The sequence below is a fragment of the Henckelia pumila genome, chromosome 3 (assembly GCF_033568475.1).
Source record: "Henckelia pumila isolate YLH828 chromosome 3, ASM3356847v2, whole genome shotgun sequence".
NCBI lineage: Eukaryota > Viridiplantae > Streptophyta > Magnoliopsida > Lamiales > Gesneriaceae > Henckelia > Henckelia pumila.
In genome coordinates, this window is record NC_133122.1 from 64028695 (window position 1) to 64047491 (window position 18797).

Here is an 18797-nt window from a genome sequence, read left to right on the forward strand (position 1 = left end):
GTGTGAAAATGAAGCTTGGGGTGCATGCTTATATTGGAAAATGGTGCATGGGGGCGACAGGTTTAGCCGGTTTCCGGTGAGAATGCGTGATGTAATAATTCGAGTTCTGATAGTTATATTATTTATTTATCTATTAATTATAATTTTATATCAATTAAATTATTAATTATTTAAATTAGATTAATTAAATCATTAAATTTAAATTATTATATTATTTTTTATAAATAATATTATTTATATTTTATTTATTATTAAAAAAATAAAATGATAATTTCACACCAAACGCCTTTAAAGTTTTACTTTTTGACTGATTTTGTAACAAAAAACCTTACTTTTCATCAATAAATTGTTACACAACTTTTTTGGGTAAAAAAAAGCTTCTACATGTGAATTTTTGTGTGAATTTGTTGGAAAAATTATATGGTTGTGAATGAGAATTTAATGCTCATCCACATTGGTAAAAATATGAAAAACATGTTCAACTTAAATAGCTCAAGTTGAGCTAAGGGTTTTGGGCCCCAAAGGGATACCCAAGTTTGTAAAGGGGAGATGACCTAGATCATATTAGGTTCGAATTATGACCGCACGCCGCCGCCGCCGTCCGGCCGGCACGGGCTCGGATTTGGCGCATATATAATTTTCTTGAAACAAAATAAATTAATAACTTATCTTGTTTTCGAAAATTAATTATTTTAATAATTAATTAACCCGAAGTGTTGCGTCTCTTGGATATTAATTTGCGCGTCCCCTTGGTCCGAACCAGTGTGTCCTCTCGATTGATTGTGCGCGTCCTCCCGACCGAGTGTGCAACCAAATCATGTGAATGTCCCAAGGAAACTTTTCAATGCTTATAAATAAACCCCATCTGCATTCATTTCAACTTGTTCCTTCAGTCTCTCCTCTCTCTTTCATTGCATATTTATCTTCTGAGTTTCTAAACACACTTGTTCGAAGTTCTTCGAATTTTCAGTGCTGCAATCCGAAGTTGTTCAGCGTTATATCTTGGGAGACATTTTACATCTATCCCGTTAGCACCTAGGCGGAACAAATTTGTCTTAAAGATATATAGTTAAACTTTAAGCTCGCTGCTGTTCATTGTCTGCAATTGAGTGCACATTGAGATATTTGATAACAATTTTAAGACAGATTTACTGTTTCATTGTCATCAATGGCTTCTGTTACAACCATTGTTTCTGCCGCTCCAGCACATGCCGAAAAACCTAAGAAGTTCTCCAGTACTGATTTCAAGACATGACAACAAAAGATGTTGTTCTACCTCACAACGTTTATCTTGCTCGGTACTTAAGAGAAGATGTTGTGGTTCCGACTGAAGATGCAGATCACAAACGAGGTCTGATTTTGATGCATGGTCTCACGACGATTTCTTGTGTCGGAACTACATATTGAATGGGTTGGATGATATACTTTAAATTGTATACTCTGCAACAAACAAAAATTGCTAAGGAACTCTGGAAGTTCTTGGAGAATAAATACAAAACGGAGGATGTCGTTGCAAAGAAATTTGTAGTCGAAAGGTTTCTCGAATTCAAGATGGTTGATACCAAAATGGTGATAAACCAAGTGCAAGAATTTCAAATCATCTTCCATTACATAATGGCCGAAGGAATGGTGTTTAGTGAATCTTTCCAAGTTGCTGCCTTGATCGAGAACCTGCCACCTTTGTTGAAATAATTTAAAAACTACTTGAAGCATAAACACAAAGAAATGGGGCTCGAAGACTTAATCGTCAGGCTGCGAATTGAGGAAGTCAATCGCAAGATGGAGATTAAAGCCGAAAAGATGCCTATGGAAGCAAAGACAAATTTAGTAGAGCTCAACGCCACCAAGAAAATAAAGCAATTTGGAAAAGCTCCGAAGCAAGGGAAACATAAGGAATGGAAAGGAACTTGTTGGAATTGTGGTAAAATGAACCACAAAGCCAAGGATTGTCCCTTACCAAAGAAGTACAATCAAAACCGGGCTAATGTTATCGAGAACAAATCTGTGCCTGTTGATTTGTCCGAGTTTGATCTTTCAGCAGTGGTTTTCGAAGCTAACATGGTAGATCATCCAAGAGAATGGTTGATTGACAATGGAGCAACCCGACATGTTAGTGCCGAAAGGAGTTATTCTCGAAGTATACATCTATAAGTGGACGACAACTCTACATGGGTAACAATGCAACTTTTAACATCGTTGACTTAGGCAAATTGGTGCTCAAGATGACTTCGGAAAGAAGCTTACTCTTATTGATGCCCTTCATGTTCCGATATAAGAAAAAATCTTGTATCAGGCTCTAGGCTTGTTAAAGCCAGATTTAGAATAGTTTTTGAAGCCGGCAAAGTTGTAATCATGAAAAACGGACAGTTCCTAGGGAAAATATATATAGAAAAAGGACTGTTCAAGATGGATATAATGAATGTGCTTTGCAATGTTGAAAGTAATAAAATTAATGCTTTGAATTATTTGGTTGAGTGTTCTAAAGTACGTGTTGATGCTAGTTGACTAAAGTACGTTTTCACACTGTGGAATGAATTACAACACCTTTAGAACTAATTCACACCGATATTTGCGACTTAAAGTTTGTACAAACTAGATGTGGGAAAAATACTTTATTATATTTATTGATGATTGCACTAGATTCTGTTATGTGTTTCTTTTAATAAGCAAAGATGAAGCTATATAATTTTTTAAAACTTATAAAAATAAAGTTGAAAATCAATTAGACAAACGAATCAAGAGAATTCATTGTGATAGAGGAGGTGAATATATTGCTCTGTTTGAAGAATTTTGCAATGAATCTGGTATTATTCATCAAAATGGTGCTCCTTATTCACCACAATCTAATGGTGTCACGAAAAGGAAAAACCGTACTCTTAAAGATATGATGAAAGTCATGCTAATAAGTTTTGGATTACCCCAAAACTTGTGGGGGGAAACAATCTTTCAACAAATCATATTCTTAACAAAATACCATACACAAATAAAAATGAAACTTCGTATGAATTGTGAAAAGAACATAAACTTTCATAAAAATACTTGAAAGTGTAGGGTGTTTGGCTAAAGTAGAAATACCTAAGCCAAAACAAGTGAAGATTGGATCTAAGACAGTGGATTGCATTTTTATTGGATATGCAAACAATAGTAGTGCATATAGATTTTTAGTGCACAAGTCAGTAATTCATGATATACATGAAAATACGATAATCGAATCAAAGAATGCTGCATTTTTTGAGAACGTATTTTCTTGTAATGAAAGAAAATAAAAGAGCTCTTTCAAAAGAGTTCATGAATCCACAAACGATGGAAATCATGAAAATGAAGAACCAAGACGTAGTAAAAGGGCTAAGATAGCCAAAACATTTGGTCCTGATTTTCTTAGTTATGATATAAAAAATGATCCAAGGATTTTAAGCGAAACGCTATCTAGTCCAGACGCTCCGCTGTGGAAAGAGGTCGTAAACAGTGAAATAGATTTCATCATACAAATCATACTTAGAAATTAGTAGATCTTCCACCAGAGAGTAAACCTTTAGGAAGCAAATGGATCCTAAAAAGAAAATACAAAGTTGATGGATCGATTGAAAAATACAAAGCAAGGTTAGTGGCTAAAGGTTGTAGAAAAAAATAAGGGTTGGATTTCTTCGACACGTATTCACTTGTTACGCAAATAACGTCTATTCGAGTACTTATAACAAGTGATGCTTTAAATAATCTCGAAATTCATCAAATAGATGTAAATACGACCTTTTTAAATGGTGAATTAGAAGAAGAAATATATATGGAACAACATGAAAGATTCATTGCCCCCGGTCAAGAAAGGAAAGCGTGCAGACTCATTAAATCATTGTATGGGCTAAACAAGCTCCTAAACAATGACATGAAAAATTTGACAAAACAATAATGTCAAATGGATTCAAGATTAATAAGTGTGATAAATGTGTTTTTATAAGACACACAAGACTCGTATGTAATTGTTTGTCTATATGAGGACGACATGCTAATAATGGGTAGTAGTCATGATATCATCAAGAATACTAAGAAAATGTTGACAAAAAATTTTGATATGAAAGATATGGGGAAAGAAGACGTAATATTATGAATTAAGATTGTAAAAACGCCCGAAAGAATTAACCTAACGCAATCTCATTATGTTGAGAAAATACTTAGAAAATTCAATGAGTATGATGTTACGCCGGTAATATCACCCATGGATTTAAGTTTACATTTATCTAAAAATCATGGTGAACCCGTATCTCAACATCAATATGCAAGGAACATTGGGAGTTTAATGTATATTACAAATTGTACTCGTCCTGATATTGCATACTCGATAAATAAATTAAGTATATTCACAAGTAATCCTAATGATGATCATTGGAAAGCATTACAAAGAGTATTTAAATACTTAAAGTCTTCAATGAACCATGGATTACATTATACAACATATCTTTCCGTACTTGAAGGATATTGCGATGCAAATTGGATATCAAACACAAAAAACTCTAAGTCCACAAGTGGATATATATATTCACCATTGGTGGAGGAGTTGTGTCATGAAAATCTTTTAAGCAAACATGTATAGCTCGTTCAACTATGGAATAGAAATTCATAGCTTTAGACAAAACGAGAGAAGAAGCGGAATGACTTCGTAATTTCCTAGAAGATATTCCTTGTTGGACGAAACCAGTGCCAGCAATAACGATACATTGCGATAATCAGTCGGCTATAAGAAGGGCACAAAGTAGTATTTATAATTGTAAGTCGCGACAGATACGTCGACGACATAATACCATTAGTCAGTTGATCTCAAATGACGTTATCGCAATTGATTATGTAAAATCAAAAAATAACTTAGCGGATCCGTTGACAAAATATTTAGGAAGAGATCAAGTAAACTGCTTATCAAGGGAAATGAGCTTAAAACCAACAAAATTAAAGGATATTCATAGCGAAAACCCAACTTTGTAGATTGGAGATCCCAAGATATTGGTTCAATGAAAAAATCAAGTTATGAATGTTCGTGTGCACTTAGAATTTCGTTTTATTCTCATTCCTAGGATATAAATGCAACAGGGGCAAGTACTGAGGTTAAGGTTTTAAACAAACTTTTAATGATTCCTTTATTTATTTAGAAAATGGAGTAAGGCAGGATATTCTTGTAATATGAGATCACCTATATAAGTGTAAAGACGGGCAGCTTCAACGAAACACTTATGAATCCAAGATGTTGTCCAGGGCCAAAACGGACAAAACCGTGAGAACATATAAAGTGTGAGAAAAATTATTGTGTTAATATTGTTGTCTAGGTTTATATCAACGGCTGAATAGTTCAAAATATCACGTTCACTAAGCAGCCTAGTAAATCCGATAGTATTTTACTAAGGAAGGTTTAAAGCCGCAAGCTACCTCTCCCCATACAATAATTTTTCTCAAGAAACTCTCTTATAGCATATACGTACATATTCGCATAAATCACATTCATTTGGGGGATTGTCGGAAAAATTGGATGGTTATGAATGAGAATTTAATGCTCATCCCACATTGGTAAAATATGGAAATGAGGTTCAACTTAAATAGCTCAAGTTGAGCTAAAAGTTGGGGTCCCAAGGGGATATCCAAGTTTGTAAAGGAGAGAGGACTTTGATCATATTTGGTTCGAATTATGACCACCCGCACGCCGCCGTCCGATCGACTGGCTCGGCACGACACGGACCGGGCTGGGTTTTGGCGCATATATAACTTTTTTGCCACAAAATAAATTAATAACTTATTTTGTTTTCGAAAATTAATTATTTTGCTAATTAATTAATTCGAAGAGTTGTGTCTAATCTACGCGTCCCCTTGGTCAGAACCAGTGCGTTCTCTCGACTGAACGTGTGCATCCTCCCGGCCGAGTGTGCAATCAAATGATGCGACTGTCCAAGGCAACTTTCCAATGCCTATAAATAGACCCCATTTACATACATTTCAACTCGTTTATTAAATCTCTTTTTCTCTCTTTCATTGCATACTTCTCTTAGAGTTTCTAAACACACTTGTTTGAAGTTCTTTGAATTTGCAGTATTGCTATTCGAAGTTGTTCAGCTTTCTATCTTGTGAGAATTTAGCATCTATCTCGTTAGCACCCAAGCGGGACAAATCTGTCTTGAATATAGAGAGTTACAGTGTGTTTGGATGTCTAAAAAATGGAATTTAGAATTGAAATTGGATTTGGATTTTAAAATCCATGTAATTGAAATTCCATTTTGTGTTTGGCAAAAAGTTAAAATATATTTTGGAATTTGATAGTATAAATTTTGGTTAAATGATATTTTATAAAAAATTATAAAAAAACTTAAAATTTATAAGTAAAGTATATGAATTTATTATTAAAAATAATTTTATTGCTTTATAAACTCAAATCCCGTAAAATCTCGAGAAATCCGACCAATTTTATCAAGATTTCACTTAACTAATTGAAATCCTATAAAATCCCACCAAATACTAATTCCATTTTTAAATCCCAAGTTGCCAAACAATAAAACGATATTTCCAATTCCAAATCCCACCAAATCCCGTCCAATACCCGTGATCCAAACACAGTGTTAAACTCTCGGCTCGCTGTTGTTCATTATCTGTCATTGAGTGCATATTGAGATATTTCATAACAGAATTCCTTGTATTACATTACGTAGAAGTGCATAATGAGTTGTGTACAACGAAATTGGTCAACAAATTTTGCAACACAAAAAATTCAATACAAGAAATTTAATTTATCAAAATATCATGATACAGTAAATACAAAATCTCGCAATAAAATAATAAAATCTAACGGTATTATTGTTATAAATATCGATATACACAATATTTATTGTTAATATAACATTTTTCAACTATATATGTCACATACCTATCAAAATAAGTACCACATTAATCTATTGAACCGGTATGCTAACTTAATTATATACTTGGTCTCCTTTTGGTTACTTTGTTCCTTTAAAACTTGCATATTTCAATGATCACTTTTGGATATATACTCCTTGAAAAAGTATAAATCAATTAATTACTGTCAATTTAACCTTAAATTAATATCTCCCCAAAACTAATTGATCATATGCAGTCATAATCATATTATAAATTATGGATAAATAATATATATTATATATCTGAAGACAAAAAAAAGAAAGAAAATAAATCTTTATTTAGCTAAAAGGGGAAGCCCTAGTACAGAAGCAAACTCACATAGCACATTGTTCATAGCAGCTAGCACAAAGCCAGGCCAAGCACAAGGATGAAGAAAAGAGAAAACCTCACAAATTAAAAGCATATATAAAATACAAATTAATAATATCCAAGACAACATGCAAATCTCTTTTCATGGGCACTGATCAGTAATCATCGCCGGGAACTTGTTCGTGGGAATGGCTGATGAAGAAGACCTCGTAGATGACTCCGGCGAGCCCGCCTCCGATCAGTGGGCCGGCCCAGTAAATCCAGTGGTGGGTCCATTTGAAGGAAACCAAGGCAGGGCCGAAAGCAACTGCAGGGTTCAGTGCGGCGCCGGTGAAGGGTCCGGCGGCGAGGATGTTGGCTGCCACGATTAAACCGATTGCAAGGGGTGCTATGATTCCGATTTCGCCCTTCTTCGAGTCTACGGCGGTGGCATAAACGGTGTAAACCAGCGCGAAAGTCGCCACGATTTCGAAAACGAACGCACTCCATATGGATATTCCGCTGACTCCAAATACAGGGGCCCCCTGTTTTTTTGCAATAACAAGAACCAAGTAGAAAATCAAATTTTAGTTGAATAAATATATATACCCGAAAAAACACATAGATCGAGTTATATGCATATACTTCAAACATACCCACACGCCGGTAGAAACGGAGAGGAGCAAGACGGCGACGACGGAGCCAAGCAACTGAGCAATGATGTAAAAAACAGCGCGAATAAGACTGATGTTCCCACCGACAAACAAACCAAAAGTCACCGCTGGGTTGACGTGGCCGCCGGAGACGTTAGCAGCGACGGAAACCGCCACGAACAGGGAGAAACCATAGGCAATCGCGGCCGATACAAGCCCTGCGGGAGACGCGGGTCCGTCTCCGGTGAGCTTGTTGTAAGCCAAGCTGGAGCCGGATCCGGCGAAAACGAAGATGAGGGTGCTGAAGAACTCGGCAAACGCCGCCTTCACGGCTCCGGGCTGGCTGAACTCGTTGCGGTTTCCGATGGCGATGTTGCGGAGTGGGGCGTTGAAGTAGTCGCTGGACTGCGGCATGGCTCCTTGTAGGATTTGGAGAGAAGTAGGAGTGTGATATGATCATGAAGCTTGGGCGGGGGTGCATGCTTATATTGGAAAAGGGTGCCTGGGGGCGACTGGTTTATCCGGTTGCCGGTGGGAATTTGGGGTCTAATAATTGGATTCAAAAGAAAATTGTGGAATATGGGTTGGGGAGTGGGGGCCAGGCTACAGCTAAGGGGTAAGCCAAAAACTTAAATAATTGACTGACACGTTGCCCGACTGGATAAGGGCCACGTCATATGATCTATCTGATGTGATTGGATATTGGCGTTGCTGGTCTAGGGCAACACCCACCCAAATTAAACCCGTACGTATATATATACGTACGAATATATTCATTGTTGTAGATATATATATCATATAGAATAATGCTAGAGTTACAATCAATATTTGTACAACGATATTTACAATAATTATATTGTGATATTTTACTATTATTTCGTGAGATTTTGATATGATATCGTGAGATTTTGCATTCAATGTATCGTGAGATTTGATAAATTAAAATTTTGTATTGAATTTTTTATGATGTAAAAATTGTTGAACAAATTTGGTTGTACATGTAGCATTGCTCTATCATATATGCATTGGGTATCTCTTACTCAACATTTCATGTAAATATGTATTAGTGTGACATGTTTATAATTGATGATGCTTTTAGAAAAAAAACAGTTCACAATCTGATACTTTGTGCCAAATTATCAATGTACGTACGTAAAATATAATGTTAAATGAAATATTGTAGATGATTTTTTCTCTATCAACAACATTTTCTTAAATTTCTGGAGAGTAGTCTCCATGAGCACTGTTTTGAACTTTTCTTGGGATCGATTATCGTAAAATGAGCTCGATCGAGTCAGTGGAATACTTGACAAATAATTAAGAGTTAGGTTCTTCCTAACAACACGTCTCGTACAATGTTTATTCGGTGTGATTTAAATTGTTAACTGCAGGCTCTACCGTTATATGTTGGATCGCATATAATTAGGTCACCCGTCTCATAGTTGGGCCAGTACTCGTTAATATCTCCACGCTCCAGTCGTTTCATTAATTCTTGGACGTGAAAAAAGTGTGTTAGTTTGTTTCACATCGATTGGGTATATACCGAAATTTTGATATGATATAAATTCATATTTTCAAATCGTTTTGTTAATATGAGTGTTTACAGTTCTCAAATTATCTAATAATTATTTTTTTTAAAAAAAACATATTGGCCTATTGCAAATTGATGTAAAAAATCAGAGACCTGTTCCCACGTATCTGGAAATTAATTGGTGTTGACCGTGGTGTCCTACATATATATATATATACAGGTGCAAATTGATGCCAAAAATAAAAAGGGTGAAAATGAGGATATCTCGTAGTATCTAGAATTTGAGCTACGTGGTGGAGATGATGTACGTTGGTTGTTTCCCACGATGATCGATGATGGAATCAAGGGAATATTCCTAGTCCTACACGTCGAAATCGGCTAATTAGAGAGCTAGCTAGAAGTAAAATTGGTAATATATATTTTGTTTGCATATATATATATATATATATACATACATATCACTAACATAAACGAGAATACGAGATGTGTGTGTGATCTGTTTATATATATTTCACATGCAGATATGTCAAATTTTCTTAATTGTTTTAAGTATAAAATAAATATCGACGAGATGACCATTGTATATATTAGTGTACGTGAGTATCGACGTATCCAAGAGCATATTATATAATCTATTGGATATGTATGTCCTATATTGGCTTCAGCAAATGGGGTACCAACACCTCATTGCTCATAGTTTGGAGACTTCCGCGACATGAATACTCGAGAGGTCGAGCAATTAATTAATTAAGGACACCTTTAGCATATACGTGGGCATCATATTTCATGTATCACTACTATTTCTTCTTACAAAGTTAAATTATTTAATCTTTTTATTTAAGCTTTTAAATAGAGTGGTGAGATTTTGTAAAATTATATTAAAATGTGATTATTAATATAATTTGATAATATATAAAGTGATATATATATATATATATATATATATATATTTAGTTTGATAGATTAAATTTGAGATTGATTTTTTTTTCTATTTTCACAATGTACATATTTATAATTTTTTTAAACATTTAAGATTAAAAATCATTTATAATCTCATTATTAACGAGCTTAAAGATTTATAATAATTTTCAATTTTGAAACTGAACTTAAGATTAGTCAGTATTAATTATGGTATCCCTCGTTTATCAAGAAAGTAAGCATTGTCTTAAGGAAATATTTGGTAGAACTTCTAGGAATGATTTCTCAATTTTTTTAAAAAAATTATCTTTCGAAATTTTGTACATTAAAAAAAAGTTGAGAATTGCTTCTTAAAGGTTCTTTCTAACACTACTTTATTAAGCAATATTTTAGGGTTCAGAGAAGTTATAAATTACTTATTAGTTGAATCAAAGAGTGAAGAAGAAATGTAGCCTTCTCTATGCTAATTAAGGTATGTCGTATTTGCAACCTTTAAATATAAAAAATAGATTTTTTTTTCACAAATTCATTGAGAAAAAAATCCATAATTATTTATTTTTAGAAATCATGAACACTTAATAAATTAACGAGTGAAGAAGAAATGTATAGAAGTTATACATCATTATACCTTTGAGTATTGGATACGATTTATATTGCACGATAAATATTTTGATCTCACTTATATTTCTGAATCGTCGATAGGAATCGTTTGACATTATTAACCAAACACTCATATAATTTGTTTTTTTATGCCATTACCATTACAAGTTAAAGTTGTTAGAAAAACAGCAAATTAAAAACTGAGCTAAATATTTTTCAAAAATCAATTTCTCAAAAAAAAAAAAAAAAAAAAAAAAGGTTGTTTGACATATGGATTATAATGACAAAGTGGACGATCAAAAAATGGAAAGGGCTTATATACCTTATTTTAGAATTTATTCTTAAAGCATCTCTAATGGAGGACCCATTTTTTGGGTTAATTTTTGCTGCATCATTGACTCATTGTAGAATCAAAAGTTTAAAAAATCACTATTTCTCTCCCAATAAATTTATTTTATTGAAAATATTTTTTAAAAAAAGGTTTATAACATAAAAAGAACATCGCAGTTTCTATTTCTTTCTCTTACGATCTCGAGGGCACGGAATTATTTTGGCATAAATAGTTATTCTGCATAGATTTCAACTATTAAATAGTATCCATTTATGTATTATGTGTGGTTTACCGTGAAATTAACATCGGGAATTTTCTCTTACGATCTTGAAGGCACAAAAAACTCTTGACAAAAGTAGTTTAATATTCTAGATAGATTTCGTCTATTAAATAGTATTTCTTTGTGTTTAGTTTACCATAAAATTAACCTTGCGTGCAATTTGTTGTAACACATCATTAAACAATTGTGGTGGGTTAAGCACATTGATATAATTGTTTGGCCCCGCTACACTAAAAACGCATGTGACATATATATAATAATATCCTTTGAAATTAACTAGAATATCACATCTTGGCGAAGTTTCCTTTACCAACCATCTACTGTTTCTAAATTATTAAATTATATCAAATTAATAATAATCTAAGACATTGTTTGAAGTTACATATTATTAATACATGGATAGTTTATTTTATACAATCTCATTTTTACTTAGTCTTATTATTTATCTATCTAATAATTATTCATCTTATATCAATCAAGTCATTAGTTATTTATCTTCTATCAATCAAATCATTGAATTTAAATTACAATATTACTCTTAATAAGTGATCTTATTAATTCATATTTTATTAATTGTTAAAAAGATAAAATGATAATTTATTATATTATTTAATATTTAATCAATCAAATCAAATCAAACTATTATTTATCAATCAAACTGAATGCTATATTAACTATATTTTTTAATTTTTGTCAAAAAACTATATTTTTTAATTTTTTATTATATTAAATTATTTATCTTTATACTATTGTCATATCCTTAACTTCAAACTATGCCTAAGACTTTTGGGTCATCTTGGTCTCACAATAATAATGCAAATTATAAAAATGGTTTAACTTATTATTCGTAAATTACAAAAATTGCAAATCGATATATGAACTTATATATCTTTGGTGATTTTTACAAATATATTTTTAGTGAATATAACTAGCTAGGTAATTTGTAAAGTAAACTTGATAGAGCCTATAATAAAAATGAAAAATTATATATATATATATTTATATTTATATATTATATCACAAAATTCATGTGACATGGATTGATCAATATTGTAAGAACACTCTTTTGCTAATTAGATCACCATAAAATATGTTTTTTTTTATAATAATTAATATGGGCAAGATTGACCAGTATATCAAATAAAGCTCAGTGTGACGCCTTACAATACACCTAAATATCTTTTGGAGTAAGTGATAAGATAAATAATATATAAATAAATAATATAATTTAGTAAAAAATAAATAAAAAATTATAGTTAATATAATATATGATTTGATTGATAGATTATAGTTGTTTGATTTGATTGAATAAATTTTATATAAAAATAATAAATTATCATTTTGTCATTTTAACAATTAATAAAATATTAATAGTTTTATTTATAAAGAGTAATATAGTAATTTAAAGTCGATGTTGGTGTAAGATAAATAATTAATGATTCGATTGATATAAGATAAATAAATAATAGATGTATAAATAATATGAGATTGAATAAGATAAATTATATCTAGATTAATAATTTGTCATTCTAAAGAGACCCGTGCCCAAAACAACTCTAATTGCCTTGAAGTTTTACGATAGAGTTGTCTCAAAAATACGAATCCAACGATATAACATATGATACAATTTCAATTTCGGTAGTCGGACATGTAAAGATGGCCGGAAATTGCACATGTCACCTAATTTCCGGTCATTTTCAAATCTCCAACCATCGAGATTGAAATTTGTATCATATCGTTGTATTCACATTTTCGTGACGATCCTACTATAAAAATTTATAAACAATCGGAGTTATTTTTGATACGGATATACGTGGACCTCACACCCCAACATTTGTGAGATCAAAACTGTCTATATATTTTTATATAAACATACACAAACCCCGCCAGTGAAAGTGGATTCAAATTTCAAACAATTGAGCGTAACTTTAATTCTTGATATCAATAATTTATATAACTTGAAAAACATGTGAAGTACTATACATATTAGGGACCCAGGCTCAGTCGAAATGTTTAAATCAAGAAAGTTCTACAATTTTGTATATAAAAAAATAAAAAATTTAATGCAAATAAATTGGATCAAATTTTTTAATGGAAGGAAAACTGCTCCGGCAGCACTCATTGAGTGTGGTCCTTTCTAGTAGGTGAGCTCATATGTGTAGATGCTTAAAAATTGATTCGTTTGGTATAAAAAAAATTATTAAAATTTCTCATAATTTCGTATTAAAATTTTATAAACTATCATGTAATGCTTGTTGAATCGTACACTTGTCACTTTGTACAAAATAAAAAATAAAAAATTTATAGTAACTAGTAAACAAGACCGATACTTATCATATAAATCACATTTAACAATGCGAACGGCGAAGGACAATTTTCGAACTTTTAAATAAATATATTTGTTGTCTCTAACAACCCACTTTCTAATAATTACATGAACTTACAACTCGTGAAAATGATCTCATGATATTAACGTTAATATCAATTTTTAGACATAATACTTTTCTGAAAATTGTAAAAAGTGTGTAAAAACGGTATAATTTAATCTTTTAAACCCTTTCATAATTCAAAAATCATTTTAACAGCTTTAGCGACAGAAAATAATTGTCATTCTCCAATACTATATTTTTAGTTAATCAATACTAGTAAATATTGCGCTCGTGTGAATTGCATGTACGAGTAAAAAAAAAAAAAAAGGTGTTAAAAATTATCTTAATTAATCAATAGTATTTAATTAAATTATTTTTATAGAGAATCTTACATATATATAGTTTTGCGAGCTTATTTTAAAAATACATTTGGAGTCTACAAGTATAATTATAGAGAGATGAACCAACACCACAAGTTTGATCAAAGTAATTATTTTTGTATAAAAAAGTATTAACTCTTTGGCTAAATCCAACTCTAAACAAGATGATCAAAGTAATTATTTTTGTATAAAAAAGTATTAACTCTTTGGCTAAATCCAACTCTAAACAAGATTATATGCGGCAAGATCTCTGATAAATTGATCACAAAAGGTTTAATGAGACGAACTCGTAGATAAATTTTTTGAGACAAATATCTGATTCGATCAAATCCAATCTACGAAAAGTATCATTTTTATGTTTAAAAAGTTAATTTTCGTTGCAAATATAAATCCGAAAAATCTACTCCAATTTAATTAAGTCGGATAACTTTGTCTCTGTATTCTAAAAAATTAAATTTTCCCCCCAGTTTTCTAGTTTAATAAGGTGCCCACAACATGAGCAGGACATAACCTATAAAAAAATATTTTAATTTATTTCTTTGAAAGAAACTGTAGTAGCATGGTTCCATTTTACAAGATTAAGTGATTTTAAACATGTTAGAAAATGACATATAATTTTAAAAGTGTCAAAACATGTTTAAGGAGCCTTTATTTGGTTAAAATAAGTGGAAAATCAGATCCGAAACGTCCGAAAATGGTGGGGTAGGTCCCGGGGGTCTTGGGGGCCCAAAATCAGTTCGGAAACATGAGAAACAGTTTGGAGCTTCCGGGCAGATCGGAGCTTCCGATCCTGAGATCGGAGCTTCCGATCTCAACCAGAAACAAGTGTCAAGGAGATTGAAACACGTGGCCAGATGCAGGAGATCGGAGCTTCCGATCTCGGCCGTCCAAAACGTGGCAAACATGCACCGATCGGAGCTTCCGATCGTGGCCTATAAATAGGGGTCCGAATTCCTCATTTTTAAGTGCAATTTTCCCTCTCCTCTCCCGGTAATCGCTCTATTTAAGGGCTTCGGAACTCTTTCTTTAAGAGTTGGAGTAGGAAATAGTTTATTTTATAGCGGACAGTGTCCGCAGTAGCAGCCAGGCGGCGGAGCTCTGGCGAGGCGTCTAGGAGTCGTAGCTAGGCTATGCCCAGGCTCTGGGGCATGCGACATCAGCGGGCTGACGACGGACGAAGGTATGGCTTTGGTTTCCTATAGTAAATAGGGAGTAGGCTATAGTTTAATTAAAACTTTTAGAGCCTAGTAGGTGATGTTTGGCATGCTAGGTAATGCATGGTTATTTATACTGTAGTGCTGCATGGTAGGCTTGGACCTAGAGAGAGAGCTTCTAGGATCTGCCTTAGTAAGGTACGGAAGTATTATTCGAGATATCCAGATTGAGTATGCATGTATTTTGTGTTTGCATGAATTATGTGATTGCATGTTTTATATGCCTTTATATACAGCATGTCATGACTGTATGTTGCATACATGAGCATATTGAGCTTTTACCTTAGAGATATCCTGTAGTAGGGCGCTCACCCTACGAGTTTTTGGATGGTTGGATACGTAACTCTTGTGTCAGGTCACCTTTATGGTTGGACACATGTACTAGTATCAGGTCACCATTATCCACTGGATATATGAGTCACCTCCTGATGCGACGGCGCAGCGTGCTATATACCTTGGGCCCGGTCTATGAGCTTGTTTCTTGACCTGAGAGTCTTGGTACCCAGTTCACTTGCATACATGCACACATAACACCGTATATTCATACTCTCGTACTGAGCATGTTAGGCTCATTTCCGGTTATTTTCTGTTGGCTGGATGCCCTATTCCATGGGGGCAGATGCAGGTAGTTCTCCCGGAGACAGGGAGGTTAGGTGGTGACCAAGGCTGGATAGCGGGGTTGACCACTAGGTTTTGCTTACCTGGTATTTGACTTACTTTAATTCCGCAGTTTCTCTGATTAAGATTATTTTATTAATTAATTGCATGCTTAAGTTCTGATTAGTAGGTCATCACAGTGCGGGTCACTACATTTATGGTATCAGGGCATGCAATAAGATTCTTTGGGACATAGTATTGATTTTGGGTTATCCTTTGTAGGATTACAAGTTGGATTCAATAACGATAGCAATATCAGGAATTGGAATAGCAGGATGTCTAGGCTTTTCCAAGATCTTCATTGCCAAGGTTGGCAGCGGAGGATCGTATTATGTGGATCCCAGCAGGATGGAGCTGGAAGAGAAGATCCAGTTTTCAACGCCAGGCACTTCTCCAGGTTGAACGGAATGTGTGACATGTAGTCATCCATTCTAAGTCGATCAAGGAAGCCACCCCGGAAGACTCTTCACTGGTAGTTGGAGAGATTGACGGGAAAATCTTGTCTCATCTACCAGATAAGGAACCCAACAATATTGGAAGGATCCGGTAGATTAGCAAGATTTTATCTTTGAGATCTTGCGATGAAGAAGGTCTGCTGACCTGAGGAAAACTTCATGTTCAAGATCAGTAGACGGAATGAAAGACTTTCACAAGAGTTTAAATACTGTATTCTCTTGTAAACAGTATTTCAGTTGTAATCAGATGTATTAAAGATTTCAGTATTTGATGTACTCAGTTATTGTTGTATTGTACATCTTTCAGTGTAATCTTTTGATTAAGTTATGTATTGCATGAGATTGTAATAAAGATTGTATTAGAACCTGGATTTGTCGTTCAAGTGTTGTAATCTTTGAGATTAACTTAGTTATTTTAAATAAAAGACTGATCATTGTTTTAATGAGTACTTGGGATTTTGCATGTTTTCAATGAATAGTTCTAGATGTTTTACCTAGAATATTCTAGTAAACCAAGTGTTTTCAGAGATGATGTGATTCATTAGGATGCATGAATGTTTGTTCTAGACGGATTTATTTATAACAGTTGGTTGTTTTGATCTTTTTAGGTTGTTACCTAGTGGTAATGGATTTTCATCAAGATGACAGACTAAGCAATACCAAGAGTTGTGGATTGTGACCAGTACTAGACGTGAGGAAGCGCGATCCTTAGTCGCTATTACTCTGGAAGTTTTCTTACTTCAGAGGTTGTTTTGGAGGCCTTTGTGCTCCATAGACTATATAGGAAAGGCAACTCAGTCTGGAAATTTGGCACTGTCACAACAGGGTATGACTTTGGATAGGACAGATACCAGGTATGGTATCAAGGTTTAGTTATCCTCTGTTTGAGATACAGATGTTCCGTTGTCAGAACAGTCTTGGAATATATTTTTTCTTGACAAGTAATTGTTCTGAGTAGATAAGTTTTGATCTAGATTTATGATTTCAAAGATTAGTTGAATTGATATTCAACAAGATTTAATTATCAGATGTTTGCAAACTCGGGATTTGAGTTGTGCCTCTACAGATAATTTTCCTTGACCAATGATTTTGGTCCAGATAGGAATATTTCATAATATCAAAGACTCGGGGATGAGTTATGCCAGGATGCTCTTGACTGTCGGGTTCTGAGATGATATAGTAAGTGCGACCTTATGCCGGCATACTCTCGAAGGATTCTTTTGTTCCAGTTTGGCATTATAGGAAGGCTTACCTCAGTCTCGTTGTATGTACAGTCATAGCAATGGGTATAACTATCAGAAAAATATTCAGGATTTATTTGAGTCTTCTGGAATTGCATTTGGTGCTGGATTAGTGCCAAAGGGATTGTGGTGAGTTATTGTCTGACTTTATCAGAGATACAAATTTTGGTTTTCGTGGACAGAATAGTCTTGGAAAGGATTCCTTGACAAGTGAATATTCTGAACGGATAGTCCTCGCATGTGATACTGGGGGAGAACCAGGAGGTTTTACAAGTATTGTCTGATTCTATCAGAGGTATAATTAGTGATCAGGATCTTGATTACAAGATGAACAGGAAATTCTAAGTGATGAATCTACTTAGGTAAGTTTCCCTGTAAGAATTGGAATTTTATTAATGGGTTATCAAGCAAAGATGAGAACACTGGGATGACTTATACTGGGAGACGTGAACTATGATCATTGCGACAGTTACGTTAAAGTCTAATTTGGTGTCAGTTTGATAACTTTGAAAGGATACTCGATTCTATTGACAGATGTCATGAGCCTGCTAAGTCACAGCGTGGATGCGACAATATAAGAATTCACTTGGATAGTGGAAAGATGAACATTTAGGTGTTCATGTATGCTTTGAAATGGTCAGTTAAACTGGTGCAAGTTTGGTGCCCAGTGACTATTTGTAATTATTTTTCTGAGGTTGATACAGATGTTATAACCCGTGATGGGGGAGCTAAATATTCTTTTGCATAAAAAATGATTAGAATTATTCACTTTTTGATAGACTGAAAAGATGAGTAGAGTACTCAGATATTCAGTTCTCAGGAATGATTTGCAGTAATTATGGGACTTCAGTGTCAGAAATTAATCTAGCAAGCGTTTGAATTTTAATGAATACTAACAGGATAACATCAAGTGTTTAGACATGGAAAAAGGACAGCAGCTGAGATCTAAGGTTATCAAATCCAGCGGGATTGTT

General features: G+C 33.6%; 1 protein-coding gene across 1 annotated transcript; it reads right to left on the bottom strand.

The window, feature by feature from the left end:
• Positions 1–7164: 7164 nt before the first annotated feature.
• LOC140886679 (probable aquaporin TIP1-1) lies at positions 7165–8306 on the bottom strand. Its single transcript, XM_073293396.1, has 2 exons — positions 7851–8306; positions 7165–7739 (listed from the first exon to the last, which is right to left on the bottom strand). The coding sequence occupies exons 1-2, from the start codon at positions 8259–8261 to the stop codon at positions 7371–7373; spliced, it is 780 nt and encodes a 259-aa protein (XP_073149497.1). The 5' UTR covers positions 8262–8306; the 3' UTR covers positions 7165–7370.
• Positions 8307–18797: the final 10491 nt, after the last annotated feature.